This window comes from Meles meles, chromosome 1, assembly GCF_922984935.1.
Source record: "Meles meles chromosome 1, mMelMel3.1 paternal haplotype, whole genome shotgun sequence".
Lineage (NCBI taxonomy): Eukaryota > Metazoa > Chordata > Mammalia > Carnivora > Mustelidae > Meles > Meles meles.
In genome coordinates this window covers 193,643,482-193,665,543 of record NC_060066.1, presented here as the reverse complement: position 1 = coordinate 193,665,543, position 22,062 = coordinate 193,643,482, and the positions used below count along the sequence as shown (strand labels likewise).

Below are 22,062 nucleotides of genomic sequence, written 5' to 3'. Positions count from 1 at the left end.
CCTCCATGACCAGGAGGGGTCCACAGAGGTTTGTGTGATGAACCTGGGGCATCTTTGTAGAACCTCTGTTTCAGGATTACCTGGGAATCTTCACACAAATCCTAATTCTATCAAATCACAATGGGAGGCAACTCCACGTGTATTCTTGGGAGAAGGTTTCCAAGGTTCAGAGTTAAGGAGGAAGTTGAAAATTGAGTGTGAAAAGGGGAAAAAGTATTTATGTCAGTTGACAAAGAATTGCCTGTCTTTGGAAAGATACGAAGAATAGGTAAAAAGACATAAACTCCTGGAACTTTTTGAATTCTGTACCATATATACCCATTATCTAATCACAAAAGTAAATAAAATTTTGAATACTCAAAATACCAATTCTGGCTGTGTTGCCAGAAAAGATCCAGGCTGTCCCAGGACTCTGTTTCTAAAGCACTTTCTGCCACTCATTCTAAGTCAGGAACTGAACTGTCAGGAAGAGGACAGACTTGAGATGCAAAGGATATTTGGAAGCATCAACTTACACTCCACTTAATCAGAAAAATAAATAGAAAGCTTTCACAAAGGGGTTGTGAGCCAGGTTTGGGAACCCACTGATTGAGCCACTCCTCTGCATTTTATGGATGAGGAAAGTGAGGGACAGTGACTTCCAAAAGTTACAGAGCCAGCCAGCACAGGCCAGGGCCCCAGGAATGATAATAATGGCAGTGACCTTGACTCCCCGCCCCTGCTCACCCTCAAGCAGGGACCCTGGTGACTCACAGGGCAGGACAGGATGATAGAGAAGAAAACACCATCTTTAATGAACCCACCTGCCCAGAAACCAGGGAGCGTTCCCTGCCTTGCAAGGTCCCAGTGGGAAAAGAACTTGGTCCCTTGCAAAAACCATCTTATAAAAACAAAAGGCTTCAAAGCACCAGTGGCTAAACCCGTTGAGTAGAAAGGAGGCTGGGGAGTGGGGATGGGCGAAGAGGGCTGGAGGCAGGAGTTGGCCTGGAAGCAGGATAGCAGCCAGGCCCGAAGGGAGCTGCCCCCTTCTTGAGCGGAACCCCTAGCTACCTGGGTAGACCATAGGGGACCTCAGTGCCCCGGGGTGGCCAGTGGAACTCCTGGGGCTGGCTCCTTGGCACAGCACTGCAGAGGGGATAGCAGGATGGGGTCCTAGCTCCAGATACTTTGGCCTTAGATGTAAGGAAGGCTAGATCAGAGGGTAGAGATTGAGGAGTGGAGTGGTCACCGTGGATGGGCTCAGGCATACAAACCATGCGTTTCCCTCCAGTTCCCCCATGCCTTCTGCCCTCCCTCCTTATCCAGGGCCACTCCTGTTTCACAGATTGGGAAGCTGAGACCTGCCCCTCCTGCCCTTGGACTTACGGCCCACACAGAAGAAGCAAGGTCCTCAGGGGTGTCTGTGGAAGGAGATGGGGAGAATGAGTTCTCATCTGTTTGCTCTCAAGGGTGCTGGTCCTCCCGACCCCACACAATGACCCATATGCCCAGTCTGCCTCTTCACAACTCCTTCTGGGCTTGTTAGAGGTTTCTCTTGGACATTGGAGTGCTCATAAACACTGGTGATCTTTGAAAACTGGTGATCGGTAGGTGCTGACCAGCTGTCTTCCATTCTGGAACTACAGATCCTCCAACCGGTGAGGTGGATGGAGCCATCGCGGGTGGTGGAGTTGCTGAGGGGACAGGGGATCATGGCTGCAGCAGACCCGGCCTCAGGGACCCGGAAGGGGATGGGGTGGCTGAGATATGCTCCCTTTCCTTACTGGAATGACCTTCAAACATTGGCCCAGGGTGGACAGGGGCCGAGTCTAGGAGGGCTTTCCTGTGGGTCAGACTGAACTCAGGGCTCTGGGCTCTGTTCATCTGGTTCCCAACAGGAGAACAGGTATATTGCTTCAAGAGAGGCGCTGGCGAGTGGTGGTGGTGTGTGTGATGTAGATCACATGGGTTCTAGAGTGTTCCATCTGGATGGGGGTTTGGACATGGGATTCAGAGACCAGGCACTGGGTTTTGGAGTCTGAAACTACAGAAGGTACACTGTGTTCAAGGCCTGCCTCCTCCAAAGCCTAGCTGTGTGGCCTCAAGCAAATCGCTTCATATCTCTGGGCCTCAGTTTCCACATCTGCAAAATGGGAATTATAATCCCAGCCTAGCCCCGGGAATTAAGAGTCAAATGAAAAGGCTAGAAAGCGCTCCATCTGCTAAGAGGTTATTTTAATTGAGGGAAACTGAGGCCCAGAGAGGGCAAGGAAGGGCCTTGCCAGATGTCACACAGAGAGTTGGTGACAGAGCTGTGACTGGAACCCAGGATTCCTGCTTCTAGTTCACAGTAACTCTCCCTAGGGCTGGTGAAAGTGTGGTGAGATGGGGCGAATGCCATTTCTCTCTGGACAGGGGACCGGAAGTGGGGTGAAGGGTTTCGAAAGGGAGAGGCTGGAGAAGGGAGGGAGGCCCCAGCGCACGCCAAGGCTGAGATAAAAAAAATACAAACCCCGAGATCCCCTACCCCGCCCGGCCCGCCCCCATCCCTGGAGTAGGGCTGCGAAGGGCCAAGTCCAAGTCCGCTGCAGACTCAGCCGACATAGGCTGCAGTCGGTCCGCGAGCCGCCAGGGGGCGCGCCTGCTACTTTGGCCGGAGCTCGCGCGAGCGGCTTCAGTCTAGCCAGCAAGCTCGTGGCAACTGGATGGGCGCGCGGGACAGAAGCTACCCCGACCTGCAGGAAACAAAGGCAGGTTAGGGAAGTGGACGCTGAAAGTATGGGGCAGAGTGATCCGGCTGCCCTCCCCGCTCCACTCTGCCCGTCTTTCCCCCACAGGAACGCCTCAGACCCGCCACCCCACCCCGCTGGGAGCCATGACCCACGTGTACAGAGGCTGCAGTTGTAAATGCGACGTCTTCTGGGGCGCCTGGTATCCGTAAGAGTCAAAGCCACCGATGAAGTCAACTGCGGAAGGGGAAGTGGTGCACAGTTAGGGATAGGCCTGTGGGGTATGAGTTATGGGAGGCTGGGTACTGAAAAGGAAGAATCTGAGGGGGTCAGACCCCAGTACAATACCTGGGGGGGAGGGGCTTTGCAGTTGGACCTATGGGGAGCAGAACGAGACTCGCAGGAGCTCAGCCAGAATGGGCCAAAGCCCAAGCAGATAGAGAGCCTCGGGGGTGGGCCATCCTTTAAGGGAGCAGGGCTTGAGCCACTTAAGGGGGCAAGACCTGGGGGGTGGGGGTGGAGGGTAGTGGGGGGACAAGGCTGGGCACCCGCGTTCCTTGGTAGGGGTGAGCCTTGGGGAGCTCCTCTGAGGGGCAGAACCTAAAAGGAGTGAGTGGAGAGTAGTGCTGGAGCCGTGCACTGGGCACCTGGATGTCTGGGTCACAGCCCAGAATGTGCTGGCTATGCAGACCCGCACCACCCCGCCACCTCTTCTCCCCCACCGAGAGGAGCCAGTTGGCCAACCCAGGTCTCCCTGCCTCCCAGGGAGCACAGGGCTCTGTCCAGGGTGCTGAAGGCATGGGGTGGTGTGTGACCAAGCATCCCTGTTCCCTAGGGGCTAGGCACTCACAGCTGTCCTCCTCCTCCAGGAACACTTTGCTCACGTAGCAGGCGAACACGAAGCCAAAGAGCTGGGGGTGGAAGGAAAGAAGACAGAAGCTCTTCCTCCGCCCAGCGCCTGGCTGGGCCCAGTAGGACAGGAGGGGCGGGGTGTGCGAGGATGAATGCCAACCCATAACAACTTCAAGTTAAATACTTGGGCCTTACAGTCAAACATATCTGGTTCCGTTCTGTGCTCTGTGAGTGGACTTGGACAAGTCATTATTTTACCTCTTTGAGCCTCAGTTTTCCCAGCTGGACCTGGGCAATACTTTACTGACGTATTAAGGGGAACGAGGATTTTGTGACTTTGGATGTGTGGAGTGCTGAGGGCAAGCCTGGGAACTATATTACCATCTTGGAGCCATTCTTCTTTCACTCTCACAACTCTACACAGTTGATGTGGTCATGCCTTTCTGTGAATAAGCATATAAGCTTGGAGAGGGCAAGTGACTTGTCCAAGGTCACACAGCGGATACATTGGAGACTGGGTTGACTCATAGTCTGATGACTCATCCTAGTCATTAAATCTGCTCACTCTTGGAATGGGAGCTGGGGCAGGGGTGAAGGGAAGAGATACAAGATATGGAGACAGAGCCAGACAGAAGCACAGGCAGGCTGGAAGATCCAGGTTCTCCCTTTCTTAAGTAGAGCTAAACAAAGGGGTTGGGGTGGACTACATCTCTGGGAGTGTGCGGGCTAGGGGGGACAGGAGGACTCACAGCCAGGAAAATCTGCAGGGCACTGCTGAGTGCTTCGATGTAGGGGTAGTCAAGCAGGCAGCCGGTGACAGAGATGACATGGTGGTCTTCCAGGGCGAGGCGGGAGTTCAGGACAGGTGTCACCAGGCAGCCTGGCCCATTCTCCATCCACCAGGAGCGGTGCAGGGATGTGTTGAAGGTCATGATGAAGTCCCGGTCCTGGGGGCAGAGGGGCCTAGGATACTGAGCTGGGGCCAGGGGTGGGGGGCATCTCCTTCAGGCCCCGGGAAACTTTATATAAGATCTACTTCACACCTGGACCGTCGAAGCAGTCTCCTCTCCTGGCTTGATTTGAAGGGTACGGAGGGAGTCCGTTATTGCAAGTCTATATTTGGCCAGTAGGTGGCACTTGATGACTACATAGGTCTCACACTTCCACCAGAGGCGGAAAGGGCTAGTGCTGACCCACAGGAGCCCCAAAGTTTCAGAGATGTGAGGGACACTAACAATGATTGAGTCCAGTTTTCCAGCCATGGGTGAAATCCTCAAAACAGACTCCTTTGCAGCCCGTTCAGCCTCTCCACTGCTCTCTGGGTGTGGCCCTGGGCAAACCTATCCTCTCTAGTCCTTGGTGTCCCCATCTGGAATGGAGAATGGGCCGCCCTAGATCAGAGGTTCTCACCCACAACATGATCTCTCCATTTACCCCTGCAGCCTGTTAGCTAATATTCACTGAGTTCTGACCAGGTGCCAAGCCCTGAGATGGATAATCTCATTTCATCCCCTCAAGCAATCACATGAAGCGGTTATCTGCACTCCCCGGACAGGGAAAACTCAAGCTCAGAGAGGGTAAGCCACATGCCCAAGGTCACACAGCTTGGCAATGTTGGAGCTGGGATTTAGAGCTAACAGAACTACAAAGCCAATGCTCCCATTCATATATTTTCCCCTCTTGTGTACCAAAACCAAAAATTGTGTCCTCTGGGCTTGCTCTTCCACAATCTAAAAACTTCCCCTTTCTTCCATAGTTCTGCATGGGACCTGGTCCACTTGATTTCCCTAAGTTTACTTCATCTCTTTCCCTTCTGAAAATACTGATCAGAACTGGACACAAATCTTTGTGGCCTAAGCAGTACAAAGGGCATGCTATTTTCATGCCCTGCCCTGAACATGTGTAGGGCCCCAGGGCACTTTCCAGGACCACTGCAAGTGGTTGGTTTCTACGGAGCTTGTGATCAAGTGCCACCCGGCCCATCTTCTCGGACCCTCAGCCTTATCTGCCCCATCATTTGTTTCTGAGAAGTGCAGAAGAGGCCAGAAACAAAAATGTGGGGGTAGGGTCTGCGGAGTACAGATCATTTGAGTGTATAGAGGGAGGTCTCTTTTAAGAGATGAAGCCCCAGACTAAACTAGGAGCCCCTGGCTAGGGGATGGGCATTGCCTGGCATTGCCAGGCCTGAGGCTTACCTGGGACAGCTGTCCAACCTCCAGGTAGAAGCAGATGATAAATGCATTCCAGCCAACCCAGAGCACCAGCCAGGCTGCATACTGGGGAGAGGAGAGGTGGGATCAGGGTGGGGCCGGGGGGAGCGGGGATAGGTCGTGTCAATGGAGCCAGAGCTCTGGGACCGAGGGAGACCTTTGCAAGGGGAAGTGATTACACTGTCTCACGCAGAGAGCACTTCAGTTTACAAATCATTCCATCGGTCCTGTCCTTACAACAGCCCTGCATGAAATGCACTGCTCTCCCTCTAAGGATAACCGACGTCAGCCCTAGAGAGGAGATTTAAGTTTGCCAAGATCACACAGCTGGGAAGAGGTGGACCTGCTCCTCAAGCTCCAGTCCTCTGGCAGCTGATCCAATGCACTCTGCGGAGAAGAACAGACGCAGGCCGGCTCCGGAGAGCTGGAGAGGAGCGGGACGTCTCCACCCAAGCCCTGGGCCTGGATGCCACTGCTGCCTCCCTGCGCACAGCACCGCTTGTAGGAGAGCCCGGGGCCTTCTTGAGAGCTAGAGAGAAGGAGTCTCCCATCCCGGGTGAGACAGAGTTTTCGAAGGGTGCTGCTCACCCGGCTTCTGGGAGCTCAGCTGTGGGAGGTGGGCAAAGCCCAAGAATGAGCCAGAATGGGCTGTGGCAGGAATGGCAAAGCATGTCGTCGTCATCACAGGCGTCAAGCGTGTGTGTAATAAGGCGACTGAGAAGGCTTTTCCCTCCAAAGAGGCATGTGAGCGGGCCACTGAGGAAGAGCAGGGGAAGAGGGTGAGCCTAGCTGAAAACAGGAGTTTAACAGAGACCATCAAGGACCAGGGCTTGGGCAGAGAAAGCAGGAGGAGGGAGCCAGGGACACAATCCACTCCTGGGATCAGAGCACAGGAGGCACTAACCTCTAAGCCCCAGTTGCGGGGCGCCTGGGTGGCTCAGTCGTTAAGCGTCTGCCTTTGGCTCAGGCCATGATCCCAGGGTCCTGGGATCAAACCCTGCATTGGGCTCCTTGCTCAGCGGGAAACCTGCTTCTCCCTCTCCCACTCCCCCTGCTTGTGTTCCCTCTCTCGCTGTGTCTCTGTCAAATAAATAAATAAAATCTTAAAAAAAAAAAAAAAGCCCCACTTGCCATCAGACCACATTCTCATTGAACAGCAAAGGACCAAAGCCAAGCCAGTCTTCTCAAAGCAACCTGAGAAACTAAGGAAGATGAATTCCGTCCCTCCACTGGCTTGCTGATGCAGCCTTTACTCAGGATCTGATGCTCTAATCCTGCCACTTATTAGCTGTGTGACCTTAGGAAGCCTCGCAACCTTTCTGAGCCTCATTTCCTCACCTGAGAAATGGAGACGATAAGACACCCCTTGCAGGGCTGTTGTAAAGATAAGTGAAACATGCGAAACGCTTAGCAGTGTGCTTCGCACATGGCAGGCACTCACTAAATGACACAGCTGGTTAATATTTGGATTTTTCCCTAGGAAATCCTTCAGGGAAAATATCAATCTCGTCTCTCTGCTGAGCAAAGAAGCATTGGGAATAGGCTGGAGCTAAGAGAGAGCGGGGGTCTGGGTACCGCGGGGGGGTGGGGCGGCGTTCTGGCTGGAGGAGCAGGGGTGTGGGAGGGGCCGAGGGAGCCATACCAGAATGAGGTACCGGGAGCGGTACTGCACGGTGCCAAAGATGCCCAGGATGACTGCCATGATGTGCAGGAAGTTGGCTAAGATAGGAGCCCACTGATAGCCCAGGAAGTCAAAGATCTGCCGCTCCAGCGCAGCGACCTGTGGGAGAGAGCAGGCTGAGGCCACGGTCACGGCCTGGAAGGGAAGGACAGGGACGCCCCCTGGACCTCATGCAGCAGGGCACACCACTTGCCATGGTGACGAGCCACCATGGCCTGACTGCTCACAAGTCTCAGAGCCGTCCCGGCTCTCCCAGACCACAGGGAGATGGGGAGATGGAAGCAAGTCTGGGGGGACGAACTGAGACGGAGCCCTGGAGCCCTGGTCATCACTTCGGGGAGGGGAGGAGGGAGCTGGGGTTCAGAACATCTTCCTCCCTGCCAAGAGGCCCTCCCTGTCAGCACCTTCCCCTCTTCCCCTGCCCTACGTGGGGCTGAGAGCCGGTGGAGTTAGGATCCAGACCTCCTCCCCCAGCCCTGGCCAGGAGCAGAGCCACCGCCCTGAAGGGCGCAGGAATGTTCCTGGGCCTGAGTCCGCTCTTCCAAACACTGCTATCGGGAGGCTGCCCTGGCCTGTGGAATTCATGCGCTGCAGAGAAAGGGATTTGTTTTTACTTCCCTTCCCCCAAGGGAGCTGTCTAGGTTGCAAAATTGACATCAAGCTCTTTCTCTCCCTGTCTCCGTGCTCTGGGGCAGCACCCTTCTCCACTAACTCTGTGCTTAGTCATGTGACTTGCTTTGCCCAGTGGGACATTAGGCAGCGCAGTGCAAGTGAAGATCTTTTGAAAAACTTGCGTGTGCCCCGGCGCTTGCCCACTTGCTATACTTGTAACACGAACAACACCATATGGAAGAGCCCCCGTGACCCGCTGGAGAAGAGGAGAATCAAGCCCTCCCCACACCGCCCATGACAGCCCGCCAACCATGTGAGTGAGGCCATTCTAGATCATTCCAATGCTAGCCAACCCACCATCTGACCAAAAACACATAGCCAGACCGGAAGAATCATCCAGCTGACCTACAGAATCAAGACCTAAATAAAGTGATTGTTTTAAATGGCTGCTCCATGGGATGCCTGGGTGGCTCTGTTGGTGGAGTGACTGCCCTCAGCTCAGGTCGTGATCCCAGGGTCCTGGGATCGAGTTCCCCGTTGGGCTCCTTGTTCGGCGGGGAGCCTGCTTCTCCCTCTGCCCACCCTCCCTCTGCTTGTGCTCAATCTCTCTCTCTGACAAATCAACAAATAAAATCTTAAAGACAAAACAAAACAAAAATCCCAAAACGACTGCTCCAGAATGATCTGTTACCCAAAAGTTAACCGATAAAGGACTCAGCCAGTCGTCCCTTTCCAGGAGCCCCTGGTTCAATGATTCAGCTGATTCATTAAGAACGAAGGTGTCAGTGACATCCATTGTTACTGACTGTCCAACACCTCTGCTCGCGCTGATAGAACCCATCTCTCTGTTTTGGAAACCACCTCCCAGACCTTCAGTCCCTGCGGCTTGGGTGGGGCTGAGCCCACCTCTAATTTCAGCAGTGGGCTCACGACGCAATCCTGACCAGATAATCGACACACAGGGATCTGGTCAGGACTGGGCACTCGCCCTGTGGCCAGCTCCCGAGAGTCACCCCGGAGAGCTGCCGGAGCAGCCGGGACAGAGATGCTGTCTGCCAGGGCATCTGAATGGGTGCAATGTCACTCGCTGCTGCTGGTGGCCGCCTTTGCCATCTCAAAGGGACAGAGAGGGAGAAAGAGCGAACAATCAAGGGGAGGCTCCAGGCCACGTAGTTTTTGGTCTGAGGGTCTAGCCACGCTGAAAATGAATTCTCCCTCCTTGTACGTGTGATTTCTGTCACTTGCAACCCAAAGTCCTGATTTATATGGAAGGGGAGAGAAGGGGTATGGCTGGGAAGGGACAGGGAAGATTCTGATTGAGAAGATCCCAGAAGCCGTTTTCCTGGCTGCGAGGTGGGGAGCGGGGTGGGGGGGCGGGGGGGGGGGCTGGCGCTACCACACAGATGGCAAAGCTTGGGCAGAGACCCAGGAAGCTGCAGGCCCAGCCCTGGCATCCACCCACCTGGCGCCAGCCTGCCTCTTGTTGGTGACTCCTCCCGCAGGGCCCTACAGACTTTCCAAGTTCATCGCCCACTGGATGCTCCTTGGCAGAAAGGCAGAGCTGGGATCATGATCTTGTTCTCAAGCAAGAGACCATGAGGCTCAGAGAAGGGAAGTGACTTGCCCAAGGTCACGCTGCAGGGAGGTGGCAGAGCTGGGCAGTCATTCTGCTTTTCTCTGCCACCTGTCCCACCTTGGCACCAACCCATCCCATTTCCCTGCTGGTACTGGCCTGCGAGTTAAGAGGTGTGGATTCTGGTTGAGAGTCTGACAGACTCCTGGGTGCCCTGGGGCAGGCCACCTTCCCCAGTGACCCTCAAGCTCCTTCTTCCATACAGAAGAGACCACTGGACTACAGGACTCTAAGGGCCCTTCCTGCTTTGACTCCAGTTGTCTGCTGACCTTGGGGGAGAAACTCCCCAGGTTGCTCCCAATAGCTCCTGCCCCACTTCTGCTCATCTCCTTTTCACCCGGACTCTGCCAGGCCTTGGGGAGCCCCCTGCTGGTTTGGGGTCCACTTGATGTTTTCAACTCAGCTAGCATCTGTTCCTGGCAAGGAGGCTGCCATCAGAGGACAGAGGAGGTGGCCGAGACAGACTTGCTCAGGCTCATGGTGTAGCTGAGGAGATGCCTTGCCAGGAAATGCCCTCCTAAAACATGGGGTCACCCTGCTGTACCCCTGGCCTCCTGCTCCAACCACTCTGGATTCCCAGGGACCTCACTAACATAGCGAACAGGGGGACAATTCCCACGAAAAGTTTTGGAGTCACTAAAGCTCAGGTTCAAATGGCCACTCTGTGACTTCGTTCAAGTTACTTTCCCTCTCTGAGACTATTTCTCCAACGGTAATAGGGAAAGCAATTCTTCCCCCAAGAAGTCGTTATGAGGATATGGAAATATCACGCAGACTAACGGACGACTAGACTTAATAAATGGTGGCTAATTAGGAGAAGACGCAACAGTGGGAGCTTCTCAGATGGGCACCGCAGGCTTGCTGGGAGCTGCCACTCTCCTCTATCCCCAGCCAGCTCCTGCCCCCCACCCCCACCCCCGAAGCGGCTGAAACAACAGCTGAAGTCCTGTCTGCATTTCCCTTTTCCTCTATGCAAGTCCTCCTTGGTCTTCAAAGTACAGCACAATTCCCTCCTTTTCCAGGAAGGAAGGTCCAGGAAGACCTCCCTGATTGGCCAGAGGGATGACTTTTCCCCCTGAATATGGAGCCCTGGCCATTCTGGTCACTGTCAGCCATCATTCTGGCCTCCCTCTACCCTCCCTCCAACCTTCCAAAGTGTGGCCCACCCTCCTCTGCTTCGGGGGTCACTGTCTACCTACTTGTTCACAGAACATGTGCTCTGCGTCAGGTCCCGTGCTAGTGCTGCGTGCAGAAGGGAATAAGCTCTGGTCCCTGCCCCCAGGGAACTCAGTCTAGTTAGGGAGATAGGTGGGAAATGGACGGTCATATATCAGTGTAGTACGGCCACCCAGACCTGAATGCTGCTGATCAGGACCTGCGCTAAGACCAAGAGTCAGCGGCTCAACTGACTACACCACTCGGGTGCCCCTAAGCTTTGTTTTTTAATTATTTTTACATTTTTAATATATTTTTCAAAGAATTTACTTACGTATTTGAGAGAGAGATAGAATGAGTGGTGGGGAGGGGGAGGGGGAGAGGGAGAGGGAGAAACAGACTCCCCACTGAGCAAGGAGCCTGATCCAGGACTCGATCCCAGGACCCTGGGATCAGGACCTGAGCCAAAGGCAGACACTTAACCTACTGAGCCACCCAGGTGTAAACTTATTTTTTTTTTTAAAGTAAACTCTATACCCAACATGGGGCTCGAACTCACGACCCTGAGATCAAGTGCCCCACGTTCTACCAACTGAGCCAGCCAGGTGCCCCTCCATATATATTTTTTAATTGAGATTCTGCATCTTATAAATAATTTCAATCCTAAAGTTACTACTTTTGATTAGAAAGCCAAGTCAGATATTCCAGAACTTCTGCTTGTGCAGCTGTGAGATGCGACTAATTACCAAATAAAGAACAAACAAATCGGGGGAATATCTTCCCCATCTGGTTGCACCAGCTTAGAACAATCATCTAAGGGCCGCAGTGATTTAAGTTCTAACTGCCCTTGTTGTGTCCTGTCAGTTTGATGGGAGGACTAGTGGGGGGACAATGGGAACCTTCAAAACTCCTTCGAAAACATTTCAAGTGCACCTGCACTGAGGGAGAGTGACCTTGGGCTTTTTGTTTGTTTTTAACCTGGCCGGCCTGTAAGCCAGGTCTTGAGTCTCTCTCCTAGGTGGGCCAGGCCCAGGACGGAAGCTCCTGTTGACGACTGTTGCAGCCTCCTGTGGGATGGGGGTGGGGGACGGTGCTGGCCAGCGCCCCTGTCCAAGTGCTTTCTCTTTGCATGTTTTTTGTCGTTTGTTTGTCTATTTGTTTGAAGTAGGCTCCGCACTAGCCTGGAGCCCAATGTGGGGCTTGAACTCAGGACCCTGAGATCAAGACCTGAGCTGAGATGAGTCGGATGCTTAACCAACTGAGCCACCCAGGCACCCGTCGAGTTACTCCCTCATCAGGGAAACCCGCAGAGCTTGGAGCAATCGCTGAGGCCCCTGGGCCTGCCAGTGATCCCCCAGCACCCCCCCAGGACCCCAGATAAGCAGGACGAGGACGAGTGCCCAGACCATCCCGAGTGACAGATGAGAACAAGTCACCCAGATCCTGCGTGGATCTGTCAGACCCACAGAGTAAGTCCCACATGCCTGCCCCTCAGCCCCCCACCCTTGTCTCCTCAAGGCGCTGCACTGCTTCGCTTGACCCCCCGCCCCGACCCCACCCCCTCATGAGCCCTTCCAAACCAGCCTGTGCCCCCCCCCCCACCATTTGAACCCACGGATGCTACTTTCTCTGTGCTCCTCTCACATCCCATATTCCTTGGGCCCAAAGGCGAGGGGGGATCCTCTGGGGTCCCTAAGTTGCTTACAGACCTGGAGAACCTGTCATCCGCCCGCCACCTAGTCCTGGCCTCCCCCAGAAATGAGTTTCATCCCTGCAGCATTCTTTGACATCCAGGGGCCACCCTCTTGCCCTCCAGCCCCTCAACCTCTTAACTCTCAAACACCATCCCCGGGACCTTTCCCCTCATCGCTCCTCCACGGCCACCATGAGGACTACCCCGCCTCCGGAGTCACCAAGTCGACAGCCCCCGCTGGACCCCCCTCCCCAGCTGGCTTCCCAACGGCCCTGACGGTGATGGGGACCAGCCGGGTCCAGCCCACTGAGTCCCCTGCCTCTAGCCCCCCACCCCTCGCATTCCCCGGAGCCTTACATCCCCGCTGCGCTCGCTGGGACTGCTGATGCCCCCTCACCTCCGCATGAGCTTCACCTGTAAGCCCGACTCGCAGACCCCACAGCCTTCCCCTCATACCTGTCAGGAAAAGCCCGTACCTGCACAAACCCAATTAACAGTGTTCCCCCTGCTTGCAAAGCAGCCAAGTGCTGCTGGAGAGAGCCACTCCCCAGGCCGACACGGAGCCCCACAATGCCAGGTCCATCACCACAACTTCGAGAGCTCGCCCCCACCCTGCCACCACCCCACAACCCAACTAGGCTTCTCTGGGGAACTCACTTTGCCCACGGACCACTTCCGATCTTCTCCCTGTCCTCCGCCCTCCTGGGACCCATCCAGCCTCCCTCTCAGGGGATCTGGCCTCTGCCTAACCAGCCCCCCCACCCGCCCTCTCCTCAGACAGGGACCTCCGCCTCCACTCTGGACCCCATCTCCTGTCTCCTCAGGTGCTCACCCCATCCCGGACCCTTCCTGCCTGTAACTCAACCTCTCCCTCTGCCCAGGATGCTTCCCACCGGCTCCTGAGCACTCAAGCCACTTCCGTTAAAAAAGCAAAAGAGAAAAGGGCCCGCTCCTCCTCCAGCGAATGCCTCTATCTCAAAGCTCTCATGGTCCCATGCCCTCCCTCCCTCCTGCTCCTCTGCCCACGGGCACATGAGGATCTGGTTCAGGGGCTAGAAGCACAACCACGGTTAGAATCCTCGTGCCACGGGGCCAGTCACGTCACTCCCCTGCACCTCAGTTTCCTCACCTGCAGAATGGGTATCATTCCCTACACCTCCCTCATACGGTGGTGGAGAGATTCCATATCATTTGTTAATTTATATGTATGTTTAAAGTAAGCTCTAGGGGCGCCTGGGTGGCTCAGTGGGTTAAAGCCTCTGCCTTGGGCTCAGGTCATGATCTCAGGGTCCTGGGATCAAGCCCTGCATCAGGCTCTCAGCTCGGTGGGGAGCCTGCCCCCCCCCCACCGCCTACTTGTGATCTCTGTCAAATAAATAAATTTAAAAAAAAAATAAAGTAAGCTCTATGCCCAATGTGGGGCTAGAACTCATGACCCCAAGATCAAGAGTCACATGTTCTACCAACTGAGCCAGCTAGGTGCCCCGTTTTGTTTTGTTTTCCCAGATAATATTTAAAATTATGCCCTGCGGCAGAACTCCCCGTCTCCCCTTGCTTTATTGTTTCCATGGCGCTTATCACAGATTACCGTATTACCCACTCCCTTTCCCTTTCACGTCTGCCTCCTGCACTGGAAGGCACACTTCCCGGCGGGGATTTCTGCGGGAGGTGCTCACGGCTGCACTCCCGTGGTGAGAGCCCAGCCGCAGGTGCCAACACAGAACTCGGTCTCTACCCTCCCACGCAGCCAGGACCCTAAGTGTCAGAACACCCCCCAGTCCATTTCCCGGGCCCTCTTTATGCTTTATGTTGTCCAAGCAAACAGGTGCCCACCCAACCTTCCGGCGCTACCTGTTCTCCCTTCAACCTCCAGCCCCTTTATAACTGGCTACCCATCAGACAGCTTGTCGTGAACTTGATACATTTCCAGTGTCTGGGACCCATGATGTGTCCAACTGCAAAAGCCAGAAAGCTCAACTTCAGGTACTGTTCTCCTTCCTGCTCATCTGAATCCCTCTCGCCTCTGGCCACGTTCTCCCACTGCTGTCCTCTCACGGGGCCATTACAACACTACCAGCCACCCTCCCCACCCAGTCCGGGCCCCCCCGCAATCCTACCTCAAGCCTAACCCACCCCTCTCCTTTCCCTGGTGAAGCCACCCAGCTGCCCCTCCCCTGCCCTTAGCTCCCCACCCCCTCCAGATTATTTATTTATCAGGTAGCTGCCAGCCAAGGGGGATGCGGTTGCCATGGGAACCTTCAGCCCTGAGTCAGGGCTGCCTCTGTTCTCAGTAGGATACTCTAGCCTGTCTAGACGCCAACCCCAGGAGCCCAACACCAGGTGGGGGCAAGGGATGAGTGATGCAGACGGGCCCACCCTAGCCCCAGGAAGCTGGCTGGGGGACAGGGGGTTGGGCTGTGGGCCACAGAACCCATCAGAAGCCTCTGGTGCCCAAGCCCTTGCTGGCCAATTCTGCAAGTCAACGGCTTTCCTGGCCAAAATTCCAGCCATGTCACCATGGGACTTAGGTACAGAAGTCAGGCCATCTGGGGGAATGACAAGGGAAGGGTCCCTGTAAACCATTTTCAAAGAATGGTTTGGTCCAGCCTGGTACTGGTTATTGAGGTGGGAAGAGCTCCCCATTTGGGGCCCAGACAACTTCAGTTCCATCCCCGGTCAGTCTCTGATTCACTGTGAGACCCAGGGCAAACTACTCCCCCTCTCTGAACCTGAACCTGGGAAAATGTCCTGAAGTGCACGGCAAGTCAGACAGTGCATGGAAAGCTCTCAGCCCAGCGCCTGGCCCGCTGCTGGGGCTCCGTATATGGCGACGGCCTTTGCTGCATCCCCCAGCTCAAGCCCCCCTTGTCCCAGTGGATTTCTGAGGCAGCTGACAAAATTAAACTCGACTCAGCCCCTCATCCATGAAATGAGGGAGTGGGACTGAAGCCAAAGAGAAGGACCCCTGGAGAGCCACCAGTCCAACCCCCTCATTAGGGAGCGGAGCAAACTGACAGACAGCGGCGAGTGGTCTATGAGGAGTCTTCCCCTCTTCCCGAGCTCCGCACCCATCTCTGGGGTCCATCTAGGGCAACGGCCTTCGAGCAGGAGCTGAAACAGTCCCAGAGACCAGACAGTCTTTGGCAGGGGCAGGGAAAACTGGCCCAGCAGTTCACTGAACAAGTATTTCCTGTGCATCTATTATGCGTCAGGCCCTGAGCAGAGTGTCTGGTGACGAACAGGCTGGTGTGGCTCCCTCAGGGGGCGCAAGTCTGGAGACAAACACCACAGCCCTCTGGGAGCTGAGGAGGGGGGCTTCTCTGAAAGGTTCCCCATCCACCGTGTGTGGTGACCTGTGAGGACTCCTTCCTACCTTCAGCACGCATACACACACATACATACACATGCACACACACGCGCACACACACACACACATGCGCACACACACACACGCACACACACGCTGTCTCTTCCAGGGCTCCTGCAGGCCTTCTGTCTCTGTCCCTGCCTGAATCCTGCTGGAAAATGGACAAGGCTATCACTGTTAAGTGAAAACAAAAAGCAAAAAAAAAAAAAACCAAAAAACAAAAAACAAGCAGCAAAACAACAGGATTTCATTTATGTAAAAACAAAAACAAAAACAAAAAAGCACACACAAAGCCCAAAAATAAAAATGAAAAAGACACGAAGCATGTGTGTATAAAGGCAGAGTCAAGAGCCTGGGAAACATACCACGAAGGTTCCGGAGAAGTCCCCTCTAGGGAATGCGAATGGGGACATGGGAAAACTCATACTTTCACTTACACATACTTCTGTATGTTGAAATTTTTTTATAACAAAGATTTTTCAAAAACGTTAAGAAAGGTTTTTCAATGTTGATTCATGTGAAAAAGCAGTAAAGGTTCTCAGGGAATCTGAGGTCTCCTCTGATTTGAGTGTGCTGTGGGGTCCTGGCAGGTCTCTCCCCCCAGGCCTCAGTGTTCCCATCTGTACAATGGGGGCCTCAGTAGCTCCAAATCACTGTCTGGGTCTGGTGGTGCTGCAGTCTGCCTATCGGAAGGGGACAAGCCATTGGGGTCCTGTGACCCCCACTGAGGGCCTAATGGCCCCTTTCCACCAGAAGCTGATTCTGCCAGCCCCTAGTGAGGTCTCTCTAGGTTCTGCCTGGATCATCACAGCCCTGCTTCCCCCTGCCTGACTACACACATATCTGTCACTGCCTCTCCTTAGGTCCAGCCGGACAAGGGGCGAGGGCTCCCTACAGCCCTAGTGGGGCTGCCTGGATTATGCAGGCAGGTTCCCCTTTTGCAGAGGTGGCTCACGGTGCCCCCCCCCCACAGGCTCCCAAGGTCACTCAGACAGGAAGTGGCCGAGCTCAGGTTCAAGTCCTTGTCTCTACACTCACTGCTCTTCCCACCTACCACACCTCTCTCCAGAGACAGTCAGGAGCTCCGGAAGAGGCAGGGCGGGCTCTCGTGAGTCACCCAGTCCCGGCTCCCATGGGCAGCGCCGACATACCAGGTAACATTTATTAATCTATTAGTGCCAGACACTACGCTCAGTCCTTCACATCTGTTCATTCTACAAAGAGCTCTCCAGAGCCTTTTGTGCGCTGAGAGAGAAGTCAGTGGTGAGTGTAGAGGACCCAGCTCCTGTCATCACGGGATGCCAGTCCTGCCTGTTCCCTCCTCAGGGAAGATACCAGAACATCTGCTGCAGCCCAGAGAAGAGGGAAGTAGAAGAGGAACAAGATGAGGGGGATGTTCCTTCCCATTAGAAAACAAAACAAAATAACCTCTCGACGGGCTTCAGATTAGTAGAATCATTTATTGAGCGCCTACTGTATATCACCTTTCATACTCAGGTTTCTTAGTCCTACCCTCATCACTGGATGAGGAAACTGAGGCCCCAAAAAGGGCTTGCCCAAGGACACACAGGAGAGCTGAGAGTGCAGCCAAGTCCTCACTCCTCCCTACCACATGGCTCTCTGAGACCTGGCTACCAAGCCGGCTTGCTTGCCCGGGCAGTTGGGAATCTCAGCCCTTGTAGCTCTGCTCAAGCCTGTTCCCTCCTCATGACAGCTTTCCCAGCCCCCCCAGCCCCTAGCCTGCCATCTGTCTGTCCTTATGCCCTCCTGCTGTGGCCTAGCCCTGTACCTCAGCTGGGCCAGGGGGAGCCAGGGAGCAGCTGGCCACTAGCTTGTGCGTAATTAGCCCTTGGAGACTAGCCTGGGGCTTAAGGAGGGCCCAGGACTGTCTCAGAGGGCTGGTCCAGGCCAGCCCTTGTCCCCACAGGAGGCAGGCTTTGGGACTGGGCCTCTGTCTCCATGGCAACCCCTCCCCTCCTCCCTGCGACTGCTGACCCTTCCCAGCTGGGGGACTCCTCAGACCCCTTCTGTGCTGATCCATCCCACTACACCTCTGAGCCGGCAACGCCATTAGAACAGGCCTGGTAGTGGTCTGATTAGCATATATCTACATTAATTTGCATAAACCCAGCCTAGAAGCCCAGGGTGACACCAAGGTCATTCTGAAATCAAAGGGTCCCTCCAAGCCATCAGGCCTATCTCTTCATCCAGTCTGGTCCAAACCCACAGGCACCACGGTGGGAGGCCATGTGGGCGGGGCAGAGAGGGGCCTTGGGCAGGGGGAGTCTGACTCAGTCCCCTCCTCCGTGGAACAGGGACAAGGATGCCTACTTCACAGCAGTGTTGAGACGACAGAAGGATCTTCCAGATTCATTGCAAGCCCTGGCCCTGTCCCACCCCCTCCGACTTTCATCTCCACTCCTGGAGCTCCCTGCTTTCTGCCTATGGCCCAGGCCCCCCTTACAGGACCAGAGAAGTCCACAGGAGCCCTGGAGAGTCGCCCCTTGGATCTGGGGCTACTGGACTACTGCCCGAATTTCTGGATCTGGCAGGAAGTGGATTAGAAGCTGGTGGCTACCAGCTCTGGTCTTTCACCAATGCCAGTGGATTTTGTCCCATGCTGGTTCACAGCTGGGGAGTGGGGGATGGCTGACACGGCTCTGACCACCGCCCCCCCCCCCGCAAATACCACCAGCTCCAGTGCATTTTTGGGAAAACCACCAGAGGCAGTTTAATGCAGTGGGCAGACGGCGCGCTTGGGTTTATCTTCCATCTGTAAGCCTCAGTCTCCCCATCTGTAAAATGCGGATAACAGTCCCCACACTTCCTGGAAATACTGTGAAAATTCAGGGAGACGACACTTGTCAAGTGCCTGACATGCTAAGTGCTTCACAGACGGTAACCACTGTTACTCCAATGAGGACAGTGAGGAGAAAATAAGCCGAGGCCGCCTCGAGGGTTCATGAAGGGTTTGCGGAGGTGATATGTGGCTTTGGCCTTGAACTGGCTACAGTAAGGACACACGACTCGCTCTGGATGTCCCTCAGGAGGGTCCGCAGCAAATGATGATGCCTCCACACCGCAGGACACGGCGCAGCTGCTCCAACGGAGTCGGGGCGGGGGGGCGGGGGGGCGGCGAAAGAGTGCCAAGCGATTTGGTGGGAAAAGGCAGGCTGCGAGGGCCCCTTGATGTAGGATCCTATTTTTTTTGCAGAAGGAAAATAAAGAGTCCACAGACTCTGGCGAGTAGGATTCTTGGTGGGGGGGTCTCCGAGATTCAACCAGAGCTATTTCAGTTAAGCGTTTCACATTGAGCAGTAATACTTTTATAAGAAAAAACAAAATAAAGAAGAAATTAAGAGGGGACAAATGAGCCCACAAATGAGTGTGGGCAAAACCCCTGAGGTGCGGACAGGGTGACGCAAACCATCTCGGTTTGCCTGGGACTGGGGGCTTTCTTGGGGTGCAGCCCTTTAAGGGATATAACCCAAAAGTTCTGGACAAACTGGGACAAGTAGAACATCCCAGATGTCAGGGGTAAGGACCACCTGGGGGCTTAGGAGCGTGAGGGGTGAGGAGACCTAGGGCTTCATCGCACGAGGACCTAGGAGCCAGGGAAGGTTCCAGCAGAGGGACAAGGCAGCAGGGTGCTTTGGGCATGGCACTCTCTGGCTAAGTGAGGATGGGCCAGAGGTGGGTGGTCATGTGGGGCCTGACTCCAGGCCTTCCTGGGAAGACTAAGGACAGGGTCCAGAATCCCTCTACATGCCCAGAGTCCTACTTTTCCAGGACTCTCACTTTCTTGCTGATGCCCACACTACCTCCGCCTACGTGCCCATGTCCAGCCTGTTGGGGTATCCCCAGTCCCATGCCCCAGATGCCGAAACCCCCAGCAGGCTCTGGAGTGGGCAGCCCTGGGATGAGGGAGCCCTACTTCAGACAGGGATGGATGGGAAGGCAATCCAGGTAGAGAAAATCCAGCAACAAACAGGCACTCCCAGAAGACGCCGGCTACAGATCGATGGACTTTGGATAAATAAAAAGGTGATTAATCAGATTCCCCATTAAGTACAACAAATGACACCATATAATTAAGCCAAAAATCTCATGGTTGAGAGCACCTTAATGGAGTGGGCACTTAAGCAGGGAGAATTCAGGAGGCCTTGAGAACTGCAGGCAGGTCTGTAAGGTTGGAGCTGGGGTGGAAAAGACCAGAAGGCTGACACAAACACTCAGGAGTTAAATCTGCCCAGCATTCGATGGGGTCAGAGCCCAGCAGCGATCAGCTCAAGCTCCAGAGTCAGGCGGACCAGGGAGGGAGTCCCAGCTCTCACTCACAAGCTGTAGGACCTGGGAAAGTCATTTCCTGGAACCTCAGTTTCCTCGTCTGTAAAATGGGAACACAACTACCACGAATACCCACCTCCTGGGCCTGTGTGAGGATTCAGGGATGTAACGGGAACACTTGTCTTATTCACAGAGAAATGGGAAGATCAATTAAGAGCATAGCCTTGAAAGCAATTTATATACTATAATGTGCTTTTTAAACTGTAAAGTACTGGGGCACCTGGGTGGCTCAGTGGGTTAAAGCCTCTGCCTTCGGCTCAGGTCATGATCCCAGGGTCCTGGGATTGAGCCCCATATCAGGCTCTCTGCTCAGCGGGAAGCCTGCTCCCCTTCCTCTCTCTCTGCCTGCCTCTCTGCCTACTTGTGATCTGTCTGTCAAATAAAGAAATAAAAATCTTAAAATAAATAAATAAATAAACTGTAAAGTACTGTGCCCGTATCATCATTATTAAGATAATTAAGTCCTTGGTTTCCTACCAAGATCAGTTTCCTGCTGCTTGTTCCCTGAGAAGCTGTACAGTGCAGTGCTTAAAAGTGTGGCCTAGGAGCCAGACTGTGGGTTTGAATCCTACCTTTTTATTTATTATCTGTGTGACCTTCAGCAACTCACTTAACGTCTCTGTGCTTTAACTTCTCTATCTATAAGATGGGGATAATGATGATAGTACGTATTTCATGGGATTGTCATGAGGCTTAAATGAGGGAATATGTGTAAAATGCTCAGAACGCTGCCTGGCCCGTAGTCACGGGTACAGACACTTTAATTTCCATGAATTCCTCATAGTGAAGACTCTGGGTCTTCCTCTGGCTCAGAGGACTCAAATCTTGAAGAAGAGACCACCACTGTCCTGGTGTGCAGACTCCTTTGAGACTAGGAAACACTCTCCCTGACCCACCCCATCCGGGCCAGCAGTTGCCTGACCCAGCCTGGCCCCCTTCTCTACCCTGGCTCTTCTCATTCACCCGCCAAGCATTCGCGAACTCTGACCCCACACTAGGCCTGCGCTGGCTGAACGGACCACTGACTTCAAGTGTCAGTTTTGCACAAGTCCAGAGAAGAGAGCAGGGACTTCCCTCCCGACCCCATCCTGGACATGCTGCCTTACGTCCGCCCATTTCATGTTCTCCTCACAACTCTTGTCATTTTCCAAGTGTAGAAACAGAGGCCCAGGGAGGGTGTGGAAGTGGTGGAGGCAGGATTCGTACCCAGCTGTGTCAGGGTGACAATATTCCCAAAGTGAGCTACAGACTCAATGCAATCTCTATCGAAATTCTGACTACTTTTTTTGCACAAACAGATAAGCTGGTCCTAAAATTCATAGGAACATTTAAGGGACCTAAAAGAGTCAAAATAATCTTGAAAAAAGAACAAAGTTGGGAGGCCTTAGCCTTCTTGATTTAAAAACTCACAGTAACATGACGGTAATCAAGATAGAGTGGTATTGGGGCACCTGGGTGGCTCAGTGGGTTAAAGCCTCTGCCTCCGGCTCAGGTCATGATCCCAGGATCCTGGGATCTAGCCCTGCATCGCATTGGGCTCTCTGCTCAGTGGGGAGCCTGCTCCCGCCTCCCATCCCCCGCCTGCCTCTCTGCCTACTTGTGATCTCTGTCAAATAAATAAATGAAATCTTTAAAAAAAAAAAAAGAGTGGTATTGACATAAGGTTAGGGAGACACGTCGGTGTAATAAAATTGAGAGTCCAAAAATAAGCCCATATGTTTGACTGATCTCCAACAAGGGTGCCAAGGCCATTCTATGGAGAGAAAGCAGTCTTTTTGACAAAGCATGCTGGGGCACCTGGAAA

General features: G+C 54.1%; 1 protein-coding gene across 2 annotated transcripts in view; it reads right to left on the bottom strand.

The window, feature by feature from the left end:
• Window positions 1–770: 770 nt before the first annotated feature.
• The window catches only part of NKAIN1 (sodium/potassium transporting ATPase interacting 1), a 41,110-nt gene continuing 19,818 nt past the window's right edge, over window positions 771–22,062 (bottom strand). The window contains exons 2-7 of one of the 2 annotated variants that reach the window (XM_045995205.1): window positions 7,413–7,550; window positions 5,756–5,836; window positions 4,310–4,507; window positions 3,559–3,619; window positions 2,864–2,945; window positions 771–2,714 (exon numbers count right to left, since the gene is read on the bottom strand). In XM_045995205.1, coding sequence (XP_045851161.1) covers window positions 2,705–2,714; window positions 2,864–2,945; window positions 3,559–3,619; window positions 4,310–4,507; window positions 5,756–5,836; window positions 7,413–7,550 — 570 coding nt within the window. In that variant the 3' untranslated portion in view covers window positions 771–2,704. The remainder of the gene's footprint in view (window positions 2,715–2,863; window positions 2,946–3,558; window positions 3,620–4,309; window positions 4,508–5,755; window positions 5,837–7,412; window positions 7,551–22,062) is intronic. The other variant, XM_045995291.1, reaches the window with a different exon arrangement.